We start from the raw sequence: 27,543 nt of genomic DNA on the forward strand, positions 1-27,543 counted from the left end.
AAAGCTGTAGTTGAGTTAAATGTAATTTGCTTTTGGAATTTTAAGCCTGAAGGAAATTGGTTAAACAAACAATGAAATTGGTATGGCCTTAGTAAGTACCTTGTGAATCTTGTTGATTTCTTCAGGCAACCCATACAATACCAATTACATGAAACACCAACTTGAGTTGATTGTTATCATATCAAATTCTTACCTCCAGTCGATTTACCTGAAGACTATGAACAACCTTATTTCATGCAAGAGCTGCGAGATATCAAGATCGTTGAAGGCAGTGCAGCTCGATTTGACTGCAAGTTCACAGGCCATCCTGAACCAGAGATTAGGTGGTAAGTAATCTTTCCAAAATTCCAAAAGATATCTTTGAAGGATTGCAGTGTCATTTAGCTGATAGCTCTTCAATGACCTACATATACAACCCATGTTTGCAAGATTGCCTGAGTTTGAGTCTGGAATGGAACCTGGCAAACTATTAGGTATCTTAACAACAACAACTACCACCTGTAACTACCACTACCACCTGTAACTACCACCTGTAACTACCACTACCATTACTGATGTAACTACAACTACCACCTGTAACTACCACCTGTACCTGTAACTACCACTACCATTACTGATGTAACTAACATTACCATCTGTAACTTACAGGTGGTAGTTACAGGTACAGGTGGTAGTTACAGGTACAGGTGGTAGTTACAGGTGGTAGTTACAGGTGGTAGTTACAGGTGGTAGTTACAGGTGGTAGTTACAGGTGGTAGTTACAGGTGGTAGTTACAGGTGGTAGTTACAGGTGGTAGTTACAGGTGGTAGTTACAGGTGGTAGTTACAGTTGGTAGTGGTTGTTACAGTTGGTAGTAGTAGTGGCGAATGATTGCAGTAACGACGTGGAAACCCTAGACCAAGATTCAGGACTACTGTGAGATCAGCTCATTGATCTTGGTCTTGGCACACATGATCTGTGATGGGGACCTTTGTCATTGTTGCATTGTCTACCTCACCTTACCAAAAAATTGGAGCAATTGGAAGAAACATTGTAAAGACTGCTGATTTCATCAACGTTTCTTCAAATTGTTTTGCACCAAACCCTCACCTTTAGTGTGAATAAGAGCTAAGGACGTTGACTGTTTAATTCTGGATTTCCTTCTCTCCCTTCAACAGGTTCAAGGACCGAAAGGAGATCCATAGCGGAGAGCATTACCGCATCACACAGGATGACGACGTCACCTGCTCCCTGACCATCATGGAGTCCTTCCCGGAAGATACTGGTGCCTACATGTGCCAGCTCAGGAGTGATGCTGGTATGGCAAGCTCAGAGGCTTTGCTCAACGTCATTCGTAAGTACAAATTACCTCATTGGGGGCGCGGTGAATTCATCTATCCAACCAGGATGCAAGACCATACCACATTGAGTAACAAATTGTTTTGATGTAGGGTTACAGCATATAGATGACAGAAATATTTACAACGTAAGTCATCCAAGCAAGCCTTGAGACCAGAGGAGGGTTTATATGTGTTGTTGATGAATCTTCATGTAATCAAGCTGAAAGGGCATAGAAATATCTGTGTTTTCATTTACAAGTTGATCTGTTTTACTTTCCATTCTTAAAACAAAGAAAGATTTACATTATATTTTTGTGATCCAAATTTCAGAACTTGACTTCGAGAAACCAAGAATTCCCAAGTACACATTTGAATTCCCACGGCCACCACCAACGCTTCCAAAAGAGCCGCGCAAGAAAATCTTCGTGAATCGTGCACCAGTGTTCACCGTCCGTCTGAAGAACCGCGTCGTTGACGAAGGCATGGACATCCGACTGCAGTGCTCTGTGATTGGCCGGCCTGATCCCCAGCACAAATGGTTCAAGGATGGTCAGCCCCTGCTCACGAGCTATAGATACACAATTAGGGTAGGTTTGGCTGCATGCTTGGAAAAAATGCCTTGATGGAAAGTATTGGGAGATAATTCTTTGATGTTTAAAAAAAGGAGCTGTTTCCTTCGAAAGGAATTCTTAGCACTTGTATGTTAGTCTGTCCAGGAAGGACTTAGTTCTCAAGTCAAGATCAAGTTTGCCTTTGGTAGATGCCTTAGGTACCCTGTCATGCGTAGTCTCGTAAGACCACAGTACTTAACCTCTGAAGCTAGGTTTGAACTTCAAAAGCTATTTTCTTTGCGTGCTCGAAATGTACTGGTGTGTCAATCGTATCCTTTCTTTTCAGTCTCACTTCGGCTTGCTGAGCTTGGCCATTGATAACGTCAAGAAGGAAGACAGCGGCCAGTACATGTGCGTAGCGTACAATGAGGAGGGCGAGACCGCCTGCACCATGCATTTGGATGTCAGAGGTATGTGGCAGACATTCATGGAGAAGTTTTGTAAAGCTTTGAAGAACTGGTTCAACGAAGTTTATCAGCTTTGGTTTTTTCAGTGTCAAAAAGGTTGGTCTGTCACAAGCAAGAGTTGACATTGCCTGAATGTTGGAAGTGAGTTGACCGAAATGTAAGCTCTTGGTGGACATCATTGACTACGAGTGCTGTTTCCAGGTTGACCAGGAAAGCCTTGTTGAACCAATTCTCCATTTGATTTTGAAAATAGTAGTATATTTGGGTAAAGAATGATATTTACTATACCATAGCCAATTTGGCAAGTAGACAATACTGATTTTTTATTGGTTCTCATCATTTCAGCCATTGAAGACTTCAGCCTTGGCTACATGAGGCCCACATTCATACGTCCCATCAAACACATCGTTGTACAGGAAGGAACCAGAGCGGTGTTTGATTGTATCGCCACTGGAAACCCAATGCCTGATTTCATATGGTAAGTTCATCCAGATATCAGGGTTTTAATACCGGTTAGGTTATCTCTGTTTCTCGTATTCTAGCTTTTTAATGAGGGACTTTGGTGCTTCTTTTCGTAAAACTGAAGGTCCCCAACATATACCTGGGCACTTTTTTCTGTCACTATAGAGATCGTTCTTAGAAGTAACAAGCTATTGATTTCACAGCAAATCCAACAACCCCCACTTGTCATTTGCAGGCAACGAGATGCTGTTGAGATCGGCTCTGACACCGACCGACTAAGGATGGTCTCGGACCACAAGGGCAACTCGAAACTGATCATTCGTAACGTCCTGAGGGAAGACGAAGGTCTCTACATGGCAACAGCATTCAGCAAGGCGGGACGGTCCAAGTGTGCTGCCACACTCAGGATCATTGGTAAGGGTAACTAATGTTTCTGATGAAAGTTTGAATACTTCTGTTGAGATATCTCCTCTTCTTTGCGTACAACTGGTTAAACTTTCACACCATTTGTCCTCAAGAACCTGGCAGTGTGATGCAAACTTCTACTACTCTTCTTAACTTTACTTTCATCCTTTTCAGAAAAATCCAAATCGCCATCCGAGGACCGCTCCAGTGAGGGCCGAGGCTCAACCCAGTCACTGTCCCCTGCGAGGAGTCCCAGTCCATTGTGGGGCGTCCCTCCAGAGTTCACCACAGAGCTTCCAGAGAAGATAGACCTGAGGGAGGGTGAGCCACTCTTCTTGGCCTGCTGCATCTGGGGAGACCCGAAACCTGTTGGTAAGTACAGTACTGTGGAAAATGAGGTGGTGCAGTTGACATTTTGGCCATTAAATGTTGCCTGTTCCGTTGGCGTCTGCCTCATAATGAAAGGTCAACCGATCGAGGCCCACAGGTAGCTTGTTCCATTTCAGTAGTGCTTCTACAATGTGTTTTTTTGCATTTTTGTCGTTTGACACTTCAACGATACATTGATTGACAATTTTCTCCATTTCTAGTCACTTGGCACAAGGGGGCACGTGACCTCTACTACAGCACCAGGCACCGAGTGACCTCTGACGGAATGACGCAATACATCCTCGAGATTCCATCGGTCCTGATCACGGATCATGGCCGCTACCAGGCAACTGCATCCAGTGCGGCTGGAGAGGCCGTATCGTCCTGTCTAGTCTCCGTGGAGGGAAGGCTAAGTGACTACATCAAGTATGTATACTTATAGAATATTGGAGGTCAAAATGCTGAACACTTATAATTGGCCCAACACATCGTCATTGGGCCTTGAGGTGCTTTGCTAAGAATACAGTGATACACAAGATACATGTAGGGAGTGTAACATTTGAAAAATGTCAACCATTTATATGGGAAAGTAACTTAACTGTAGTCACCATGGTCACTGAAAGGCTTAAACTAGGGATTCCTGCATCATTGGGGGCTGAGTGTATCAAAAGGACGATAGCAAGGTTGTTTACACCTACTCATTTGGAACATGTAAGCTTACTTATAAAAAACAATTTGACGGACAGATACCCAACAACTTTCTTCTCTGTCTTGTCATTTCTAGGTTCAAGCACCATCGTACCGCCTCGGCAGAACCCGAGGTCGAGAAGAAGAAAGAGAGACAGCGACCTGGTAGGATGTCACTGCAGGAGAGGCCACGAAAGATTGCCATGGCGGAGGATGATATTGGTGAGTAGACCCTTAACGTTTCTCTCCTTGGACGTGAACACCTCTTCATACCTCTCTACTTTGGCGTATCAGTGTGCAAATGATATTTTCTTAGTTGAATTCATGAACCTTTGGCCTGAGGGTGCAGTATGCAATTGATCCTAGGAGAATAGAAATGGGATCTATTCCACCCCCACCCCCACCCCACCCCCTACTTCACAAATAGGGTCAAAATACTTTATTTTCTGAAGCGTATTTTCCCCTTTCTTCAATCTCCTTTCCTCCGCTGTTGTCATCTATCCTGTTCCTTACTTTTCCTTCAGCCTTACTAGACAGAAAGACAGGTAACACTCGCATGGAGTGTGTAGATATATGTTATATTTCACTGCTTTATTACTAGATGTGTTAAAACAACCAAATTGTTGTCATACACCATGTGTTAAAATAATATTAGCATAGGAATTAGAAAATTGTCCGTAGACTTAGAAACATTTATTTATTTTCTGTCTTGTACATGTTTATACTTTGTGGAAATTAAACAACAATATTGATGTGTTGTCCTCTGATTTGATTGAAAACGTTTGATATAGTCCGTAATCGATTTTCAAACCGATCAAAATATTTCTTCTTCTGTAAATAAACCAAATCTAATATGTAGCATTGGGAAAATGTAATAATTTTCTTAAATCGTCAGTTGATTCGAATGATCAGTATTGGATTGTCTGAGTTAATTTTTGATTCTGTCATACTGTGGACCCGAAATCAGTGAAAATCAAAATTACTGGGCCCCAGTTGGCAATGAAGAAAAAATGTTACACTACCATGCTTAAATTGAGCTCGCAAGAAGAAGAAAAATTCTTCATCTCCCAACATATTCCACCTGCTAACTGACTCAATTTGTACTTCTGCAGCGCCATACTTCCTGAAGCAACTGCCACGCACTTTAGACGCATATGTTGGAGAACCCGTCCAGTTTGACTGCCGCGTGTTCGGACGCCCCGAACCAGAGATCTGGTGGACGAGAGATGGGGAACCGCTACCCGATGACCCGCACTATAAGGTCACAACCCGTGGGCGGGACAGACACTCACTGACGATAGCTGAGGTGGATATGGGTGACGTGGGAGAATACGCAATCCACGCCAAGAACAAGATTGGAGAGATTATCTCACACTCTATGCTCAGAGTTGAAGGTAAGGTGGCAAATATTTTCCATCTGTTGGTATATTTCTTTAAGGGCAGCTACGTAGTCAAGTTGGTTTTGTTTTGGGCATCCTTGCCGGTTGGTCTGTCATGATGGCAGCATGTCAGGTTCCATTCATATCTTTTGGCGATACAACACTTTGCAGCATGCTCTTTGGGTTCAAAACATTGTCTCATGTTGGAATCTCATGGCGGGCGCCTTACACTTGGCCATTTCGGAATGACCGGCTTTGAATGTAAATTTACATTCTACTTCTGTCCATTCCAGCAATGTTTGAATCTGACTACACAATGAGAGAAGAAGAACCACCCCAGCCACCCAGAGATGAAGAACGCAAGAAAGCAAAGTCACCGACAAAGATACCCTCACTGAAGAGATCACCTCCAAAGGAAACTTCACCAAAGAAATCACCACCAAAAGAGCCAGCACCAAAGAAGACTGAGGCGAAGAAAGAGGCTTCACCAAAGAAGACAAAGGAAGCATCACCAAAGAAATCTCCACCGAAGGATGAGGCAAAGAAGGGGCTGTCAGCAAAGAAATCACCTCCTAAGGAAACGTCACCAAAGACTTCACCCAAAACGTCTCCTCCGAAAGATTTAGCTAAACCTAAAGAAGCTTCGCCCAAGAAGACGCCACCCAAGGAACTCTCACCAAAGAAGTCGCCACCAAAAGATGAGAAGCCGAAGTCAAAGGATGAAGCAAAAAAGGATGTGAAGCCAAAGGAGAAGCCAAAGCCGAAAAAGGCACCAGAGTTCAAGCTGAAGCTGAGGAACAAGGTGTTCAAGTCAGACTCCATTGCTCATCTGAAGGTGAAGGTTGAAGGGGAACCGGCGCCCAAGATTCAGTGGACGAAGGATGGCGTTGAGATCAAGGAGAGCAGTAAGTGGCTGTTTTAGGGAAAGATATTTGGGTATGGAGTTGCGTGGTTCTTTCTTACTCTGCTGCAGATGGATTGATATGTTGCTACTCTGGTTTGAATGCTGGACTCCTGTCCTGGTTGTAGCTTGAATCTCTTCCAAGGACTTTGTTCCTTTCATGTTTGAGTCCAAAAGTAAACAGATGAGCTAAGAAGCTACCCTTGACCTCAAAGATGCTACTAGAATGCAGAATGCGGAGTATTTGATGAAGAAAGCAATATCTAAGAATCCAAAGTTGAACTTATAACATAAGTTAAGGCTGAAACACACATTCCATTTGTACTCATTTCAGAACGCTTTGAGATGATTTTTGAGGAAGGTGCCTACCACCTAGCCATCTATGACACTGTACCTAAGGACAGTGGTGTCTATACCTGTAACATCTCAAATGAGGCTGGAGAGACATCATGTCAGTGTACCCTCACTATTGAAGGTAGGTTGGAGCGTTGGTTTAGTCATGCTTGTGAAAGTCCATTAAACTGAACCAGATGATGTTTGTGCCTACATCAGAATCTGTAAGATTGAGTGATTACCATCGCAGTGATTCTAAGTCCAACTCTGGGGCAAAGTAGGCCTGGTTGGAAACAAAAATAAAAAGGAGCAAACATTTTTAGGTTTTCAGTCAGGAGAACTTCCTGTTTCTTCGCAGAGATGCTATGAATATGAGACATAAAACTGATGTTCATTGTATCTTTGGGTCTGAACCAGGGCAGTTTAAGAATGTTTAACTCTAGACAAAAGACCAAAGGCTGATCACTGGACCATGATTATCACCAACTCAAAAGAACATTGATGAACACATTACGCTTAAACGCAACTACTGCATGGGGAAATGAAATCTTCTGGAATACATTCAGTTAAAATTTTTAAATTGCAGGAACACCAAAACTGACTGGCAAGGATGACGACCTGCCCAAGGACGAGCCTCCCACCTTTGAGAAGGCCATGGAAGACATGACCCTACCAGAGGGAGAGACCGCCAAGTTCACATGCAAGACCAAAAATGCCAAGGACCCTAAAATCAAGTGGTACGTTCACCCACAAGGGCCTTATTGACAATTTTAGTTATTTCATCATCCATAATAGTGGTGTTTATGTTACTTTTTACTCATGGTTACAACATTAGTTTCTTCTGAAACATATTTTGATATGGCATCGCTGCTCCTCAGGAATTCCTCAGTAAATGCAAAATGCGATCAGTCACTGAGGTCCTGTCGTGACAACACCTTGTGACGCCATATTGGGCTGGCAAGGCAGACTTAATGACACAGCCTTTACTCTTGTGTCAGCTGGGATGCCCTGACATTTTATCACCAATGGATTTATTTCATCAGCTGTATTACTGATCACCTGACAATGGTGAATAGAAAGAGAAGGGAATTGAGTGTGTTTCTATCACATTTCGGCTATTTTACTCCAGATCTTCAAAGAATCAGTTCAAACGAATGACCTTTTGATTTCAGGACCAAGGATGGTAAAGTCGTGATTGCATCCAAACACATCCTGATCGATGCCAGGAATGGCTCATGCACCCTCACCATCCAAGGGATCACCAAGAAAGACGAGGGGAAGTACACATGTAACGTGACAGCCAAAGGTGGCGCTGTCTCATGTGAGGCTACGCTAAAAATCGGCAGTAAGTACTTGTATCATGGAGAAATTTGCTTGTGTTGTCCAGTAGGTGGTTTATTAACATGGGATCCAGTCCATTTGAATTTGCTCGTCTGATTTTCTTTACCTAATCAAATAAATTTATGTTCTTTTACAGAACCAGAGAAGAAGAAGTTGACAAAACCAAAGGATGAGAAAGATAAGGACAAGAAAAATGAGAAAAAGGAAGCAAAGAAGGATGACAAAAAAGATGAGACAAAAGGCAAAAAGGATGACAAAAAAGATGCCAAGAAAGATGAGAAGAAACCAGAAGAGAAAAAGGATGAGAAAAAGCCAGCAGACGACAAGAAGAAGAAAGCAGACGACAAAAAGGAAGAGGAGAAAGTTGAGGAAAAAGATAAAAAGGATAAAAAGGTTGAGGAAAAGGATAAAAAGGTTGAGGAAAAAGATAAAAAGAAGGAAAAGACTGATGAGGAAAAAGATGAAGTTGAAGGGAAGGAAAAGTTTGCGCCAGAGTTTGTCGAGCTGCTGGAGCCCGTCTATGGTGATGTTGGCAGTCCCATCCATCTTTCTTGCATCATAGAAGCCGAACCGAAGCCTACCATCTCTTGGATGAAGAATGGTAAAAAGGTAGGTTATTGTTATATCATTCAGTTTCTTTCATCTTTTCAGAAGTTACTTGTTATTTCTTCAACTGCAGCAACCAATATCAGCCCTGCAACCCTTGCAACATCTGTATGTATGATCCATGCAATAGGTGCAAATGCAACAACCCATGCAACCGCTGTATCACATCTGTAACAGCTGTACAACAGCTGTAACTCATGTCATGTCACTTCACACAGTTCAAATCTGACTTCCTTGCTTGAAATATTAACCAATAACCCCTTGGGTGGCTCAGTCAAGCGATCAAGGGTTCAACTTTGCTATAAGCAGTTTTGAATATTTATTAGCATTTCACCGGCCCTACAAACTTTTGTAAACATAGCAAGTCACATTTAAGAGCCACGTTATTAGTTTTTGTAGACTGCTGCCTAATTGTGAAGTTAACAAGATTTTATCGTCATTTTGAGGGGTTTGTTTTATGATTCTTAAGATCTGTTTTGGCTTCTTTCGTAAGGTCTTTAATACCTTTACTAAAGACATTCTTAGATGTAAATAGGCCTTTTATGCTTGGTTTATTGATCATTCAGATTTTGCTTTGTTGGGATGAGTTATTTGGTATAAATGTCTGGGATTTTTATTAGAATTTTGTGTTCGGTTTGGTAAGAATCTGGGACAATATTGAATAATCTCTAAATTGTGTGAAATAGTTAACTGTTTGGTAATAATTAGTGATATTATCTTGTCAAATGTTAAAAGTGTGATTACCAAACATCACAATATCACCCTCAGTGATACATGAATAATAATTATTAGGATACTATTTTATTGTTGGTGCCTGAATTTTGACATTTTCTGCAAGCTGAAAAGTTCAAATGTTGATATTTTCTTTTTGTCTTAGTCTTCTTTACATTTCCAAAAGATTTGGGGCCCAAATATCTACCCTGATATACCTATTTACCTAGGAGAAATATGTTAGCACAATACCACAAGATTAGTAGTTTTGGCCTGAAAACTATTTATTTTCTTTACCTTGTACACACATTGTGTTATTTGATTGGAATTTAATACATAAAAATGGAAACGATTATTTGATTGTTGTTTTTAGACTAGTTTGATGAATTTTATATATTGTTTATTTCTACGTGAAGTATTTCAGTACTCTTGTGTTGTACCCCAAGTTATATGGCACGCCTTAACCTGCCGGCCATGGAGAGTTCCCTTTATGGCCTAATGGTTGCAATGTTGTCTCCAGAGTTAGACGTTAAGCAACATTGAGCATGGTCATAATTTTGAGGGGTGACCAGCACCTATGATACATGCATTTACTTGATAATTCAATATCCATGGAGGAATGTGTACAATATGATGATTTTAAAATTCTTTACCCGATAACTTACCAATGAGTTAATCAACCCATTGGCTTAGAAATATGATAGGCCTTAAAGTTTATACAGAACAAGAATTTCCATGGCTTTATAGTTAGCTCAAGTTAGGTCGAAAAACTTTACGGTCACTGATATATGGTAGTGTACTTTTATCGGCAATTATCTTGATCATTATGCTAAAGTAAGGTTGAAACACAATTTAAGTACACAGAGTGTCATTCACTAAATACTAGCGTTGCCTGATTGCCCATAAACACCCTCACTCTATTACATCAAAACGACCCATTGTGACCCACATCGGACTATTTACATACACAGTGGCACATGTCCCAAGCTGATCTGTTCGATTGTCAACTCACTGCCGAGAGAACGGCTTAACATAATCATATCTACTTGGATATTCATTTGATTTGCAATACCGTTTGGTAAGTTTTTTCTTTCTGTAGCGACCTATTTCCGTGGTCCTTGCTCACAAAATGTTGCACGCGATCTCAGTGGACTGCTAAACCTCAGCCAGGTGAGAGATGACCTGCTATAACTTTTACTAGGACCTACAGTCTAGTACTAGAGGTGCCCACATTTCCTGGCTTACAGCTCCATGCAGTGTCCAGATTAGTTCAACAACTGAATGCCTCGCCTCGGGATTTTTCTAGCTCTTCAGGCGCTGGTGCAAAAATTCTCCTCTGGACCCCAGAGTTTGTGCACAGGATGCTGCAAGCTACCCTGGGCTGCATCATAACTTAACATATTGTAAGAACCATTTAACTGCAGCAAATCGATAAAATTGTCGACCACCGGCCCAAGTGCAAATTAAACAAAATTCCCAACTAGTTGTGCTGCTGAACTTTGGTCTCCAGTACATAGGGTACTTTGGTCTCCAGTACATAGGGTGTAAAAAAAGGGCAATGGCAAAGTTTGGCAACCTCCAAACATTGATCAGATTTGTACCCTTCCCACTTTGGTTGATCATCATGATGCCAGATTCCCTACCACTTGGCCTATGGAGCCCTGATCGAAGTTTGGGGACTGTGAGGACAGTCACTAATGTCTTGACTGTCACTGGAACTTTCATTTTCCTTGTTCAGGGCAGTGTCTAAAAAATCTGTATAGGCCTTTTCGACAAAGACGAATCGACTTTGGACAATGCCATAAGCCAGACGCTTTGTTCCACTTGAAAGGCACGACTGCTCCATCCAAACAAACTTCTTTGAAAAGGTCGATTCCACATACGTGCCACATTCTGAATATTTTGACTGTCATATTTGACTGTCATATCGATTGAAACATGGTTTTAATTGAAATATGATCATAACCTTATATGTAAACATGGTAATCAACAGTAGCTTTGAAGAGCTTTCGTTTTGCCGGAGATGTTTGAGGTGACCACAACACGACATCCTCAAGTGCTTTTGTCTTGTTGGCATTACAGAGGAGACTAAATCGTATTAAGTCATATATCATGTGACGAAATTAAAGGTTCCAGATATTTTTTATCTAAAAATAAACATTACATTGACCATTACCCTCATTACACAAAATGTTTGTTCATAATTTCTCAATTATGCTGAGTTACTCAATTTATTTTTTAGATTGATTGTGTCAACAATGGGCATATGTATACTAAATAGGCGAATATATCATTTAAATAGTAAGGTCATGTAGGATATGATATGATAGCATATGTGGAATATATAGGATGTGATATTATAGCACTTGGGGCATAGCCTGGGTGATTTGACCTGAAAATTGGAGGAGAAATACCCCCGGGAGAATAACACCTTAGTTATGACTTAAGTTAGTAATTTCATTTGAACTTGGGAAGTGTTGTCTTACTATAGGCAACCAGTGAGCAGGCCAGTTTGGCCTACAATCAGAAAAACGAGTCAAAAACCAAAAAGTCTAGTTTATTCAAAAGAGCTCTGTTTATTTTCAGCTGAAAGAAACGAGCAATCTCAAATTCAGCCAATTAGACGACGGCACCTGCTCCCTTGATATCGCAAAGGCCAAGTTCACCGACGTCGGTTTTTACGTGTGTGTGGCATCCAACTCCGTCGGAGAGGAGACTGACTCGGCTGCTGTGGATCTATCTTGTAAGTTTCCTTAGTTCTCTGCATGTTGAATGAAGAATTTCAGATACGGGTCTGGCCAAAGATAAAGTCGACACTAGGCAAAGAAACCCAATTGGTGCCTAAGCCTAGAGGCACCAAAAACACTTGTAGGAGAATAACTCATGACCGCTTTTATCCAACGGCAGCCGTGATATCCGGACTTATCATTTTGCCTTATTTCACAGATTTTGACCACTGTCATTTCCTCCTGGTTGTGTTTTTTTTTCTGAAAGGGTTAACGCCAGTGTTTCTTACAGCATTTCATAGTGCATGAACTCCACTACAAAGCTGTATTCATGTATACATCTAGAGTTACTGTGACTGATTGACATCATAAATGGATGTTGACTCTGATGACGTGATGGCATGTATTGTTGCTTGTCAGTTAAAACAATGCCCTACTGTCATAGGGTATGGTAATGGTGATTGGACATGCAGATTTAGGCAATAGGAAAATATTTCGTGTTTCGGTTTATGGGTCGAACTCTTTGTAAACAATTGTGTTGCACAATGAATGGTCAGAAGATTACTTCAGGGAGTCTTCTGTACGTATCTCAAAAGAAGACACCTGGTCCTAGAGCGCCCCAAAAAGGCCGCTGAAATAGCTGCATCCTGGCATCATGACGCCTGCTCACGTTTGCTGGGTGCTTAAACTCTGCAGTCCAATAAATGCCAACAATAAATCTGCTCCAAGGGCTGAAAAGGTAACTGGGTTGACCCTTATACTATTTGATCATATTTATCCTGAGTAGCATCCGGCTCCCGCTATTCTCTGCCACAAATGTGAAAGTGCCCCATGAAAATGGCAGCAACAGATCTATATATAGTCATAGAATTTCAGTTCTTTTGGCAATTCACATTGTCCTCGATCGTGAAGACCCTCAGTGCTCACTTTCCACCCTTTTTTACATTAGGGTAGACAAGGTTGAAACCTGTTTGGCTACCCAGTGGGGGGTGGCACCTTGTGTTTTTGCGGTCTTTAATTTTCTTCGATCCTCTCCACCCCTTTCTAATTGGATGATTAGGGATTGGTTTGTGTGTTCTCAGCGGGAGAGTCTAAGACCTCGGTTCAGTCACGTCTGCTTAGCAGGTTTCAACGCAGATTTACTAAATTCTTTTCGCTCTTAAAATTCCATGGGTCGTTATCGAAGTGCACCATTTTGAGAAGGAATGTGCCACTGCAGTGGGGCAAGTGTGCATGACCCTTTCTTCTGCAGCCAGAGCGAGAAACTGATATAACCATTTCACATTTCAATCAATCTGTCATTCATGGTTTGACGAATAGAGAAGAGATATATACTTGAATTGATCGCTCAATCTAAAAATATATTTATTCACTTTTTTAACTGACAGTTATGGTAAAAAGTCAATTTTGATTAGGTGGTGGCTATAATTTGATGCAACGAAATACCTCACAGAAGCGTGTATCAGTACAGAGCATTTTAATCTTATGAAAGACAGAAGGCAACTGGGCCTTCTTGTTGACCTAGGTGGGCCAATGGCCCTTTTTGTCGACTTAGTTTTTCCCAAAATAATAAGCCAATGGCAGCTAACATTTTGGCAGACACAAGTCACTATATGGATTGGTGACCATCTCAAGGCAAAATGCTTCAGTTCAGGCTAAGAACACCAGATGTAGACACTGTCCAAAAGCATTAATCTGAGGTAAATATTGATAAAAGGCTGACCTGATTGATTTTGGAGAGAGAAAATTTATACCGGTAAATTATTCTTATGAAATATTTACTTATTTACATGTTGGTCTGATTTATTGAAAGTCATGACCGAGCTAATATCTACATGATTGAGCATATCTGGGGTTGAAAATATAGTTTTGTCAGAGTTTTGTTGGTGATTTATCATCTAAATATGGTTGTGGCGTTTGTACCTGGTTGTGAAATCAGTGACACAATCTCTTAGTGACATGGATAGTTAGTCAAGGATAACAGGGACATCTCAAGAGCATTTGTAGCAGAAAAAGCAGCTCACATGTTTGGCGTTGTCAGAAAAAAGTCAATGCCTTGAACATGCAGAAGCGATTTTACAGTAAATGTTGTCTGATATCGCATACAGTAGAGCCTCTCTATTAAGGACACCCTCAGGACTGACAAGTTCTGTCCTTAATAGAGAGGTATTCTGATTAGAGAGGTCAAATTGAATGGAAACAACCAATTTGGGATCAAAACTAGTGTCCTCATTAGAGAGGTTGTCCTTAATAGAGAGGTGTCCACTAAGGGAGGTTCCACTGTAGTTTTAAGGGTTAATCGCTCCCTCCACTAAATAGCATTAAGATCAGAGTCTGGTATGCTAATTACTAGCTTTAATCATGTCATTGGGCTAATCCTTGGGGAATCTGGATTTAGATGTAGCAAGGTTGTCTACTAGAAACTTAATCGGTTGCTATGGGATACTTGTAACAAGGGCTCTTTTAAATCTCCGTTTGCGATCTTGGCTTGATTTACAACTGATGGCTAATCGAATAGCCAGAGCCTTAGCAATCGTACATAAGGTATTCTACTGGTGCTAGCTGAGTCACCAAGCCAGAAGGGGACTATAATCCTACATGGCCTGTTTTTAATGAAATCATAACAGTATTGCCTAACTGATGAAATCATTGCATATGATGGAAATGAGGCGAGTTAATTGCACATTTGATGGGGGGGGGGGGGGGTGTAACTTTCAATTCATCTCCCTCGCCTTGGTGATCTTGCAGTCTAGGATAAATCTTTCTTGTTTGGATTCCACATGAGTTTGAGTTCCGCATCAAATCACAAAAATAGCATGTCTCAACAGTTTGGACCCTTGATTTAATTAGCTAGCTTTGTTTTGCCTGTCTGCTACAGTGTATGATCACTCAGCTAACATGACAGGGTGCGTGGAATGCAGGCTAACATGAATATCCTTTGGCTCTATCAGGTCTGATCAGCTGGGATTTGAAGCTAAGATAAAAAAGAGTGTCCCAGCACTAAGCTAGCCTCTGTTGCTATCCATCTCGGTGACTCAGCCCCCATGACAGGGTGGAGTGGCCATCACTTATCACCCATCCTTATGCCGGGTCATCTGTCATCTCGGTGTGCAAATGCTGCTAAATAATTCCCATGTGATTGTTTTAATTGCCATGGAAACATGAGGCAACAGGGAACAGCAGCTGAATACATGTGTGTAGAAAAAACAGTTTTGTCAAGTTTTACCCATTGATTTTGCATACTCCTGGTTGTTGAAAGTCGTATTCATCAATGCTGTGTAATGACTAAACGGAACAAAGTTGAAAATGTGTGGTAAAAATTGACAATTACTTTTGAGTTCTACTGTACACCACAGCATAAAACAGTGTTTGACTGTGACATCGACCTTGATTCATCCATATGAGAATGATGTGCAACTACGGTTGGGTACCAGTTGGAATTATTGGCCATCTATCTCTATCACATCATTTAGATGGGGTCGTCATGCAGAGTTTCTTTTCGATGTCTTTCAGTGGACCATGCACTGATGAGTGATGCGATCGCAGGCAAATGTCTTGCCCAAGATCACAAGCAATGTGACAGAGTTCGAAAACCTCAATATACAGAATTATAACCATTGTCATAGCTGAATCCACACACTGATGGATGACACAATGATGAGATCTGCTATAAAAAACCCTGTTGTTTCCTCATAAAAGATCGATCCACAGCCAAATGGTCATCATTATTTTATCAATAGGTTACATGAAGTGGCATGTTGAGAGGAAAAATATACTTCGTGAGCTGGCTATTATGAATAACGGGATGAGTCACAGTTCAGAATCGTACTGTAAAATGACAAATTTTATTTCCTTTTTTTGCAATTCTCAAAAATGTCTCAACAAATTTCATGATCCTTATTTTTTTCTGGATTATGAAATTTCGTTCAGTTTTAATACCAATCAGAAGATCTGTTTCGCGATTTTTATTTAGCACATTTTTCCTTTATTGCATATTGAGATGAGTTGGTTACAACGGGCAAATAGAAAAGGTGGGTAGAACAAATGTTTATGTCAGTCTTTTTCTAGTCATTGATCCAAGTCTCTGGCATGAAGCCCATTCTTGGTTTCGGCATACTGATTGCTGAACATGAAAATCGAAGTATGGCCATCTCTTCAAATTGTAAAATACCAGTCGTTCAAATAGATTCTGTTCCAGCATTGTTTTTACTGGCCTAATTGTTCCACGAGGTAAAAAGTGATGGAGCCACTTACCAAATCATTGATACTCCAAATAACGAAATGATTGTTATTACTGGGCTGATTGCGACCATTGATTGTGCCAATTTGTGTTGTAGTGCTCTGAACAGGTGTCCGGAAAAGCTGAAACTGGGCACCCTGTATTTTCTTGAAAGTAACGTGCGGGCAGAGCATGGCCTTAAAGTGCACCGCAGACAGGCAATTTTTATTGTGACAATGTGTGATATTTATCACATGCAACGAAATTATGTGCAGAGCATAGCCCTAAAAGGCACTGCAGACAGACAGTTTTTATTGTGACGATCTTTGATATTTATTGCATGCAACTAAACTAGTCTGTGAGGGTTATTGGATGTGCCTGCAGCAGTATTAAATCAGCCATCCTTGTGATAAATTTCAAAACCTGCCATGACTGATCATGGGTAAAAGGGTTAATCAATTATCCGCAGCAGAAAAATGGTGCAAGACTATTGGCACAACCATCATTTTAATGATGTGTGTGTTGAATGTGACCCCACCCACTTCATGACCTCATGATACATTTCTATTTGTTTTGGATGAAAAACGACTATTGTTTATTTGCCATGCGTTATCTTATTAGTTATATTTTATCATCAAGTTATCATCATTGTTGGCGGAATTGACGAAAGTACTCAGTTGTAGGAATGTCGAGTGCACAGGAGTGAGCGATTTGGTGGTGATACTATATCAAAGGAAAATGTTATTCACTCCAAATATCTGCCCTCATTTGATTGCTGTGTGCGCTAGGATTGCTGAATGCAGCTCAGTCTTGAGGGCCGTTAACTTTTTGGTCCTGGGGGGATTCGCCTTTTGGGAGGGAGGAGCTTGCAAACTTAGAGTAACCAGCTTGCCACTTTTTTCCAAAGAAGTTACAAATCTGCATAAAAAGCATTTCAGAGACGTCTGTGGTCCCCTCTGCCCGCCATTATCCCCCTAAATACAGCCGTGGTCTTTACCAGTGTGCGGGTGGCCCAGGACATCACAATTAACAGTGCATTCCTGGATTGTCAACATAAGTACTCCAAGGGTTAACCCAGGATAGACCAGTTCCTATAAAGCTAGAGGAAAAATACTGCTTTTTGGCAAATTTGCAAATGCATCTGTATGGCCCTGTATTTTGTGTCTGGCAATCTCCCAACAGATTTGTTGCCATAGGCACATTGTTGTTTGATTAAACAGGAATATGATATGTAGATAGGCTAACTGGTATGTCATGTGAATAAATAAACTCTGAGAGTTAAACTGATAAGAAAGTGCAGCAGCAGAAGGGCCATATGTTCACGTGGGTAGGTGCAGGGGTTACTGCCACCTCCCCCTCCCAGGCACTGATCTCCCTAAAACCGACATGTTTTTGATCACCTGATACAGGTGCTCTGACCACCCCTCCCTGAGAGTCTATTGCCCCTCTCAGGCTTCCCCATACCTAGCACCAACGATCGACATGGGGGTTGTCCCCAACCATCGATTGCTTCTTGGCAAGGGGGGTCACTAAATGATAACAGCTGTGGAGTGCCTTTTTGACCTGCTCATTTCTTGATTTAGAAAAAAAACATTGGTCCAGGTATTCTTTCCCTACCTGTGCCCTTCATCAAAAGTAGCAGACTCTGATCAACAACAATGAACAAGGCCAAGAAAATATCACCAAACGCCAAGACGCTACCCGAAGAACTGATTTGCTTGGCCTTTACTACCAGTTGGTAATTACACTGCACTTCATACACTGTACTCGTTGCTCCCAAGGAGGAAGCAACTCAGTTGGTAACTGACAGTTTCTGATGGGATTTTCTAGGATTTCTCCAGATTACTCAGTGTAACTTTCTTCGTGGATGCAGGATGCATGTAGCTGTAGCGAGGAGTTGGTTTTCTGTAGGATTCCTCGTGGTACACACAGTCTAGCCAATAGTCAGTAGGTCTGCAACGAAAAGTGTGGGAAGTTGTAAACTTTTAATGACCTTTGTCTCTGATAGTGCTCTTCCATGTAAATGTACACTACCTGTTGGTGCCTGTACATTTCTATTGGGTTTGTTGCAACTGCCATGTGTTTTCTTGACCTTGCAATACTTAGGCTGTAAATTTTGTCCCTTTCCTGATGTTACCCATGTGTAACTTCTCTGACCCCACCTCCACCCCACTCCCTCACCATCCTCCACACGAGTGTAGGCCTATATGCCTTTGCCGACCTTCTTTAGCCTTGATAAGGGACTCTGACCCAGTTAGTTCCTCCTCCGCATTCCTTCAACGAATTCTTGTTGTATTCCCCTAGGAAGGCCTATCCCTACTCTACCCTTCTCTTCGGTGTAATCACTGTGTAGGGCATGGTTCATTGGAGCAAATGCGTCAGTGGTCGTTGACCAACCATGATGCATGAAAATTGTCTTGCTTTTTGCTTTTTTGAGTTGTCCACTACCAAAATGTGAGACAGAAATTTTCCCTGTCATGCCTTTAAATGTGTATTTGATGCTTTGGGGTTGATAAAGGCAAGGGCCACATGCCATCTTGTCCCCCCCATTTGTCGGCATTTTATAAAGAACAAAATGTGCAATGACTGAAAAGTGTTAAAAAATGACCCCAAAGACCCCACTCAGCTCACCACTGCCCCCCCCCCCCCCAGGTCAGTGCCCCCCCCCCCCCCCACCCACCCAGGTCAGTTGCCCTCTTGTGAAAACTAATATTGGGTAACAATTCCTGAGAGTGCCCCTCCCTCTCTCCCAGTGCTGCCCATTGTGATTATGACCCACCAGATGAATGGGCTGGCCTTGCATTGAATTAGTCACTCCTTATTCACAGCCATTGATCTGTGCTATGCTTCATACATCACAGCACAACAAAGACCCAATGCCTCAATCCTTGGCTATTGTCCCCAAACTTCAACAGGGACGTGTGTCAGTGTACAGTAGACTTGGCCTGAGTTGGTCTGAACGGGTCTCATCTCCTAGGCTTTTTCCTTAGCCCTAAAGCCTATTCAAAGGACATACACACCATTCAATCAGGAGGGACAGGAAATGTGTCAACCATTGTGTGCTATTCATTTGCAAATGATTTGAATATGTGGATAGTAAAATATTTATTTTGTATGGGGTATTGTTCGGCTGGCTAGGCTGTGTGTATCGAGTCCTGTGTTGTCCTGCCCAGGGTCGAAGACTAAGTTCCGCGGGGTTCTGATCAGATTTTGACACTTCTCTCCAGCTGTCGGGAAAGTTTTGGAACTTTGACGAGGATACCAGTTGTAATCAATAACTTTGTGTGTGTAACCTGTGTGCGTGGATAACTGTGTGTATTGTCATATCGAGAGACAAAGGTACTTTGGGACATCAATACAATCTCTTCGGAACTTGAGAGCAGTGTATGTGATTGCTGTACCTCCTCAGTGAATATAAGTGGATTAACGTACTTGTTTTCATTTCTTGTATAGGGACACACTCTATGCACATTCGTCATACTGGATATAAGTGGTAGTGTTGAGCAATACTTCAACACAACTTTGGGATTAACTTAATCAACGTTTGGTCAAAGTGAGCACCAGTTTATATGGATATACACAGGCGTATTAGTGGATTTACGTAATAATTTTTTATGAATTGACATATTGGATTACCTTCATTGACTTGGGAAGTCAACTTCGTCATATCTAAGTACATTTGTGGTGGACAGACTAACTTTTTTCAGTCAAAGTTGTCTTCTTTTTCAAAACGAGTGCAAAACATCCCAGGAATATAGTCGCACTGGGCACTCATTGGATATAAGTGTTGTTGAAATGACAGAATTCAACTGATTTCTTCAGATTGGAATACAGTGCGTCCTGAATTTTAACAAAAAAGACTGGAGATAACTTTCATCTACCAAAATGGGGAACACATTCAGTTGTGTCAGTGGGAAAGCGGCCGATGATAGTCCGAAAAAGGACAAGGCACCCAAGGCACCAAAACCAGTGGCCGGGTTACCCCTGCAGTGCAGCAAGCCACGTGTTGTGAAAACTACGGAAGACACTATCACAATATCTTGGGACAAACCAACGTATGATGGCGGCAAGACTATTATTGGTTACGCTGTCAAAATGGGGCGTGAAGGGCAGGGTGGCTGGCGTAAATTAACCATGGAGTGTGATGAATGTTCTTATCAGGCGACCGGTTTAGAACCGGACACACTTTATAAATTTTACGTCCAAGCAGAAAATGAAAATGGGTTTAGCCCACCGAGCGAAACCTCTGACCCAATTAGAACTCTTCCTTTGAAACTTGCTGCGGCAGGAGATGCTGATGCTGTTGCCGTTGGCGATGAAAATGAGAATGATAAGAAAGATGTTGAGGCTACTGCGAAATTTGGCGCCAGCGCTGAGAAATATGTTGTAAAAGATGAGGAAGAAAAATCAAGGAAGTCGAGCTCAAGTAGTTCTCATGGGAAGGACAAGTCGTCTGCTGAAGTTGAGGTTGAGGAGAAGGGGAAGGAGGAGGGGAAGTTAGAGGTGAAAGAGGAGGTTCCCGCTGAGGTAAGGACCGTAACCACAGAGACCAAGGTGACTGCCACAGTACCGGAGGAAAAGAAGGTGGAGGAGGAAGCTGAGGCAAAGGCGGAAGAGACAACGATCGAGAAGTCTGAATCGAAGGAGTCTGTAAAGACCACCTCATCCTCGTCGTCGGATGATGAAAAGAAGGACAGCAAGTCAGTCGAAGATGCAAAGAATGATATCGCTAAGGCCGCATCTGCTGGGGTGTCGGTTGAGGTCGATTTCAGCGCAAACGGTTCCTCTGTCGGTCACGGCACTGGCGTCCTGTCATCGTTTCTTGATTCCCGCCGTGTTTACCAGTACAGCAATGATTCCCTCCTCGACGAAGAAAACGAGGAAGACGCAGAGGTCAAAAACAAGAATCGCGCCAACAAAAACATGGATATTCAAAAACACGATAAGCAGTACTTCATAGAGATTGAGACGGTCGACGCAGCCGGGAATTCTGAGGATGATCAGTACGATGAGAATGATCATTATATCCACACGCAGGTCCCAATGATCGAACCTGTTGAGTTTGATTGCGACCAATCAAATCGCTTGAGCATCATCTCAGAAAAATCTATGGAGGATAATCTTTCACCTTGTTCGCCGGACAAGAGCGCTAAAGATGGCCAACATTTTGTTTTTGCAAAGAAAGAGGTCAATGGGACGAAATCTGAGGCAAACGTTTCTAAGATTCCGATGTTCGGGAGTAAAATTCCGAGACAGCCAGACCCTGTGATAATCAACCCAATCTCAGCCGAGATTCCACAACCCAAATCGAAGATTCCACCCCCACAGATTAAGCCACCGTCTGGGGGGAAGGCAGCTCAGGACTCCGGCCCGAAGTTGGGGATGAGCTTTGGATTGAAAGCTGAGAATGAGGAGCGTGTTTCGCCAAGAGAAGAGCCAGAACGTCGAACATCCATCCCTACGCTATCAACAACGGGAAAAGTTGAATCTAAAATTACCCCGCCAAGCTCAATTCCGCGTCGGGGTTCTGCGCCCAAAACATTCATTCCATTAAAGAAGGACAGTTCAGGTGACAGTATAAACGCCACCCTCTCCGGTAATAGCTCCGCATCTGAGGAGGCGGACACCAAAATTCCCACCGGCATTCCACGCAGGAAGTCGGTAGAGAAGGCAGACGCCTCTTCAAAAATCACACCGCCATCATCCCGCATCGTTACCGGAATCCCGCGCGGATCATCCGGTATTCGACCACCTGGCTCATTTGGATTCCAAGCCCGGGTCGACACAAGCTCATAATTTTTACGAGACGTTTCGTGTACATAGTGTAGATTTCTGGACATAGGGTTTTTTGGCATTGAACTGTCTTAGAGAAGTAGAAGGGTATGGTATTGCCAGGAGGATTTTATCGACTAGGAGTAGAGATGAATGGAATGTATATATTTATGTTATTTAAGCTTGTGAAGGATAATGGACTGTGGATACAGACTATGTTGGAATTTGTGAGGAAGTCCCAAATATTGATGTGTGCGTCATCATTATTCGATGTGCCTTAGATTTTAGTTGTGCGTACACATGAGTTGGGAAGTGATATTGAACAATTCTATTTCATTAACTTTATAAACTACCGTTACCTGACTATATTTTAAGGATTTTTGATGAGCTTTTTTGCCAAGGAACTTTTAATCGGAACTTAACATGAGGAGTCACTCGCTGTGTGGTCCAAATTTATACCAAGCAGGGACAGTTTCTTATGAAATGTGGATGTATTCTATGGTGCTCACAGAAACATTTCCATTTCATCACCGTCAAGTCATACAGTTCATTATACAAATGCAACCACGTTTTAATGCATGCTGAGCAATTTTTAGACATTTTACCATAAAAATAAGGAACACTGCAATGTCTTTCAATATACGCCCGGACAGGATATTTTGCTTCACTATATTCATGCTTTGTTCTGGATGATTGGCAGCTGGAACCGTGATTAGCATAGATAATTAGGCACTTAACGAGCAACTGAAACGATAGGCATAGACTTAACTCTTTAGGTGCTGTAAAGGAATTCTATCAAAAAATGGAATGGGCGAAAACAGGCCAAAGAATCTTAAAAATGGTAAGAAATATTTTAAAAACTCAGAAATATTTATCAAGCTAAAAACTTTGAAAACAGCTGAGAATATTGAAAAAGGTAGAGAATATCTTGGGGAAAAAAGAGAGAATATCTTGGGAAAATAGAGGACTATCTTGGAAAAAGAGAGTATCTTGCCATCTTGGGGAAAATAGAGAGGGTATCTTGGGAAAATAGAGTTTCTTTTGAAAATAGAGACTCAGAGTGTCTTGTAAAGTGAAGAGTCTGTATTAACTTAGGAGTATATAACCCAATGCGATGAGTTACTCAGTTTACGCTCTTCGATCCGTGATCTACTTTACAACTCTAATTATTAAGCCATTGATTGGATTTTACTAATTAGGCAATGATTGTACACTGCAGCGGGTGCTAATCTCTTGAGGTTACAGGTAACATTGACACTTTCGTTGGTGAGTTGCCGGATACTGTACCACCTCATCAATGATTTAATGCACTTATAGTGGCACGGAAAATTGAGTAATTTGGCATTATATGGAAATTCCGCTTCCTGGTCTGTAATTATATGGCGAAAAACAACACGGAAACTTGATCGGTTATTGTTACCGTAGATTAATAATTGAATTGTGTTATGGTGGGAGCTATGTTAGGAAGTCTTTTGACTATTTGGCTGTTTTGAACTGCTAAGCGTTTCCATTATGACAACACATACATGTAAGATTGGCACTAGAACTGCTTAGATACCGTAATAATATACATGTAATAATATACATGTACATTTTGACATCTGGAAATATAAAGAGAAATGTGTCAAAGATTGACTTAGAATACTTTAAGTTTGACCTTCACTGAATCTGATTGAACATTTTTTATTTGAACTTGGATGTACTGTATGTAGGATGTACTGTAAAACTTATATGCACAAATAAAATCGATCGAGATTGTCAAAATACAGCTGTAGTTTATTTCGATGTGCGGACATGAGATGCATGGTCGGGCATGTGTGGCACCAGCCGCTGTTGAGCCGAGAGGAAAGTACTCTGAGAGGGTTGTGTAACACTTGTTAACAAGGTGGATGCATGTCAGGCTTAACACCTGCCAGCAATCAAATTTGGAGAACTGGGGCATGAGACATGAGTTATAGACTTGAGATGGATATGTCACAGTTTTGACTTGTTTTGAAAAGTTTGCTTGGTCGAATTACACATACTGCCAAAATACAGCTAGCGAGCTTGCAGTGCTTTGGCTTGGAACGCCAAGGGTTCTTCAATATGAAGACAATTTCAATCTTAAATCTAGAAAAACTGCACTCAGTATTTTAATGAATTGGTGTATCCCAAGTGAAAAAAAGTTAATTCAATATTTTGTTGGACGGCTGCACAGTACAACGATATTATTGAGCAACAACATTCACCAGAACATTTGTTTTGCATATCAACAAAAACTGTTAGTTTTCTGACAATGCCTGAGTGAATCGCATTATCAATGCAAAAAAATTATGCTTGCCGGAAATGGTATGAAAAGGGGTCTGGCATGAATGGATCTGTATGGAACTAACAAGTTTTTTGAACACCCACATGGAAAAGAAATAGGCGTTGAAATCGTGTACTTCTAATGATGCATACTGCTGCTGTTTTGATACAGTGCAGATGATGATCAAGGATAGGCTTGCAATGTCAAATGTAACTTGTGCTGGCAGTCAAGGCTTGAGCACTTGTATACTCTAATGATGCGTATCGGTGCAGTTTTGATAAAGCGCCCATGATGATTAAGCATAATCTTACTTTTGCTTCCACTGGAAGAAAGTTGATTTGTTTATAATGCAGCTTTCGCCTGGTGTGCAAAATATCTTCCTTTTCTACCTCAGCTGCAAAATATGGATCTGTGTAGGAATATTAAACGGATGCAGGTCTTTTCGCGTCTATCACCTGAACGCCTCCAACTTCCTCTACCTCCTGTTATGCCAGGCATTCTCTTCTCCCTTGACCCACCCTAGGACAATGTATCACTTTGATGGCGGCAATATGGAGTATAGTGACAGTTGCCCGGCCAAAGTTGCGAAAAACTTGTCATAAACTTTCTGTTATGTTACCAAACAGTTCAGGATACAATAATTCTTAACAAACTTTTATGTTGTTCATAATACAACACCAACAAATTTGCCCATTCTGCCCCTTCACTGTTGCTACATTGGAATTCACATGTGGCACAGACATGACAGAGCAATTAGAAGAGTCATTCATCACGGGAGATGTTTTTTGTCATTTTTATGACAAGAATTTACATCAGAATGTTGAGAGATGTGCCCCGAGACAGTTGAGGTCATGATGCGCTGGGAGTATCAATGAGCTCATCATGGATGTGATGTAGCAATTGTATGTGGCCTTGATGCTGCAGGCAATGAATCAGACAAGCTTTAACTCTTTGCGGTCTGTTTCGGTTTGACCCTCTATGATTCTACGAACGTTCTTAAAACAAGTTTTGAAATTATGTCCGATAAAAGTATTCGCCAAAACAGATTCAACAGCATACATGGACGTCACTCATATTAAACAGACTTTTAAATAACAAGACATTTGCTGGAATGAAATACTGAAGAGGGAACAACTTGCCCAGGGATTACCGCTAAGCTCTGGTAAGTGTCCACGGTAGTTAAGTTAATCATGTTCTAATCGCCTTTTCCCCTGATTTAGGTGTTTGCATTTGGCTGCTGCAATGCATTAGGAATTTGCTTGAGAGTGTTGGCGGGGGGGGGGGGGGGGGCCTACATGTTTATAGGCTACTGTGTATTTTCAGACCAGAACGCAGTATAGTGGTAATTCAGAAGAGGGATAGGAGGCCAAGTGCAGGCTCCTATCATGTTTTTGGTAAAAAGCTTTGAAATTTACCGAGATCCTTCGAGTTAGTGACGATAAAAAACACCAGAGTTCCCCCTTTCTCAGACTCCCACCTTTGCTACCCATTTTATTCTCAATAATCTGATATATGGTCCATTTTGTGCAACAGATATGGTAATTAATTCTGCAGTCTAAGATTTAAACAGGGTTAATAAAATAGACTCAATGTTATGTACACATAATAAACCCATTAATGCATGATATATCAGGTTATATCAACACAACTGGCACAGAATCAAACAAGTTTTGACACTGCTGTCATAAGGATGTTGCTGTTTCCCCCACTTAAGAATTTGGGTCAGAACTCAAAATAATTGTTTTGGCTGCTTTAATAGGAGAACGCCATTAGGAAAATAGAAAAGCAGTTTTACACAATGCCGTTAAGTGCAGTTTTCGTGCACATGAATTTACTGAAACTTAGTATATATAGTAATTTTGTATCTCCGTCTACACAAAGGCAATGTTGAAATTTGTACATATTAATACATGATTTGAAATTTTCAAATTCATTTACAAATTTTCAATTTTTATTAAACGGTGTAGGCCTTTAAGAGTGATATACTCCTTTCAGGACTTTGAATCAACAGCATGGTGACAGAAGGAAGTTCAAAAGTCTGGACCGTTGTCAAGATCGGCATGGTTCCATGCCTTGTCACTTTTGGACAGTACTGTAGGTCCAGTGGAGAAAAGTTGTACTCTACAGGAATGTTGGTCAATTTCCTCCGTTTGACGTGGTCAACTCATCAACCATAACAATTACCATGCTCAAAACAATTATCACTGTCTATTTCTATCAAATCACAAAATCATGAAATTATTTCAGTTTAGTGCAGTAATTAAAGATTTTGCAATGGCCCAATTGTCCTCATTCTTGCCTCTATATTTATCATGTATCTTATGTCTAGCCGTGGCTACAAAATTTTGAAACAAAATTCAAAAAATGCCACCAAAAAGCATAGAGTTACTGCTTTGCCTGGAAATTGTCTGCTGATACCCATTGGATTTTGACTTTTCATTATGTTCGCTTGAATAGAGTGACGTCAAAGTTTAAAGCCATTTTGTGTGTCATTTAAACCGCAAGTCACCATGTCTTGGCCAGATGGAGGGGGAGGGGTGAGAAATGACCTACATGCATATCCTGCCTTGGTGAAAATCTTTTTAATTAGTTTTTGCACATTCAATCTAAAATGAAAGTCTGGGTCCAACAAAAAGCAATATATTTGACCATTGACTGAATAAACAATCCAAGTATGCTTAAAAACTAATTTCCTTCAAAAAATATTTTGATTTCTTTTCTTTAAACTAAACTATTCAGTATGGGCCCAGTATTCGGTATCAAGTATTGAATAGGCCTATTTGATAGCCCATGGGCATTCAACGGGTCAACCAAATATGGTTCGGTCATGATTGTATGGTTTGTCACACCGAAATGTTTTGCTTGGGGCATTGGAAAAGAACATGTCAGTTTGTGCATGAAAACGTCAGAATGTATGGAAATTATTGCCATTACCATAACAAATGTGGTGAAAACGTAAAATTAGCTATTCATCTAAAGAATTGGCTATACCCAGTGTCATGACTGT

The 27,543-nt window shown here is 41.3% G+C and overlaps 2 protein-coding genes across 2 annotated transcripts in view; both read left to right on the forward strand.

Annotated features, from left to right (window-relative positions):
• LOC135499476 (titin-like) overlaps nt 1-27,543 on the forward strand; it is a 119,945-nt gene that overhangs the window by 64,683 nt on the left and 27,719 nt on the right. The window contains exons 104-120 of the mRNA XM_064790236.1: nt 200-326; nt 1,159-1,334; nt 1,651-1,907; nt 2,218-2,341; nt 2,684-2,816; nt 3,036-3,214; nt 3,380-3,577; nt 3,796-4,000; nt 4,359-4,483; nt 4,786-4,806; nt 5,374-5,655; nt 5,934-6,545; nt 6,876-7,016; nt 7,461-7,611; nt 8,047-8,219; nt 8,352-8,824; nt 12,119-12,275. Coding sequence (XP_064646306.1) covers nt 200-326; nt 1,159-1,334; nt 1,651-1,907; nt 2,218-2,341; nt 2,684-2,816; nt 3,036-3,214; nt 3,380-3,577; nt 3,796-4,000; nt 4,359-4,483; nt 4,786-4,806; nt 5,374-5,655; nt 5,934-6,545; nt 6,876-7,016; nt 7,461-7,611; nt 8,047-8,219; nt 8,352-8,824; nt 12,119-12,275 — 3,534 coding nt within the window. The remainder of the gene's footprint in view (nt 1-199; nt 327-1,158; nt 1,335-1,650; nt 1,908-2,217; nt 2,342-2,683; nt 2,817-3,035; nt 3,215-3,379; nt 3,578-3,795; nt 4,001-4,358; nt 4,484-4,785; nt 4,807-5,373; nt 5,656-5,933; nt 6,546-6,875; nt 7,017-7,460; nt 7,612-8,046; nt 8,220-8,351; nt 8,825-12,118; nt 12,276-27,543) is intronic.
• LOC135499477 (uncharacterized) lies at nt 18,408-24,007 on the forward strand. Its single transcript, XM_064790237.1, has 2 exons — nt 18,408-18,424; nt 19,616-24,007. The coding sequence occupies exon 2, from the start codon at nt 20,363-20,365 to the stop codon at nt 22,271-22,273; it is 1,911 nt and encodes a 636-aa protein (XP_064646307.1). The 5' UTR covers nt 18,408-18,424; nt 19,616-20,362; the 3' UTR covers nt 22,274-24,007.

Source organism: Lineus longissimus, chromosome 15 (genome assembly GCF_910592395.1).
Source record: "Lineus longissimus chromosome 15, tnLinLong1.2, whole genome shotgun sequence".
Taxonomy (NCBI): domain Eukaryota; kingdom Metazoa; phylum Nemertea; class Pilidiophora; order Heteronemertea; family Lineidae; genus Lineus; species Lineus longissimus.

Bases quoted from the DNA above. Each gene is read 5' to 3' on its own strand.
- LOC135499477 (XM_064790237.1), top strand. From the start codon at position 20,363: ATGGGGAACACATTCAGTTGTGTCAGTGGGAAAGCGGCCGATGATAGT.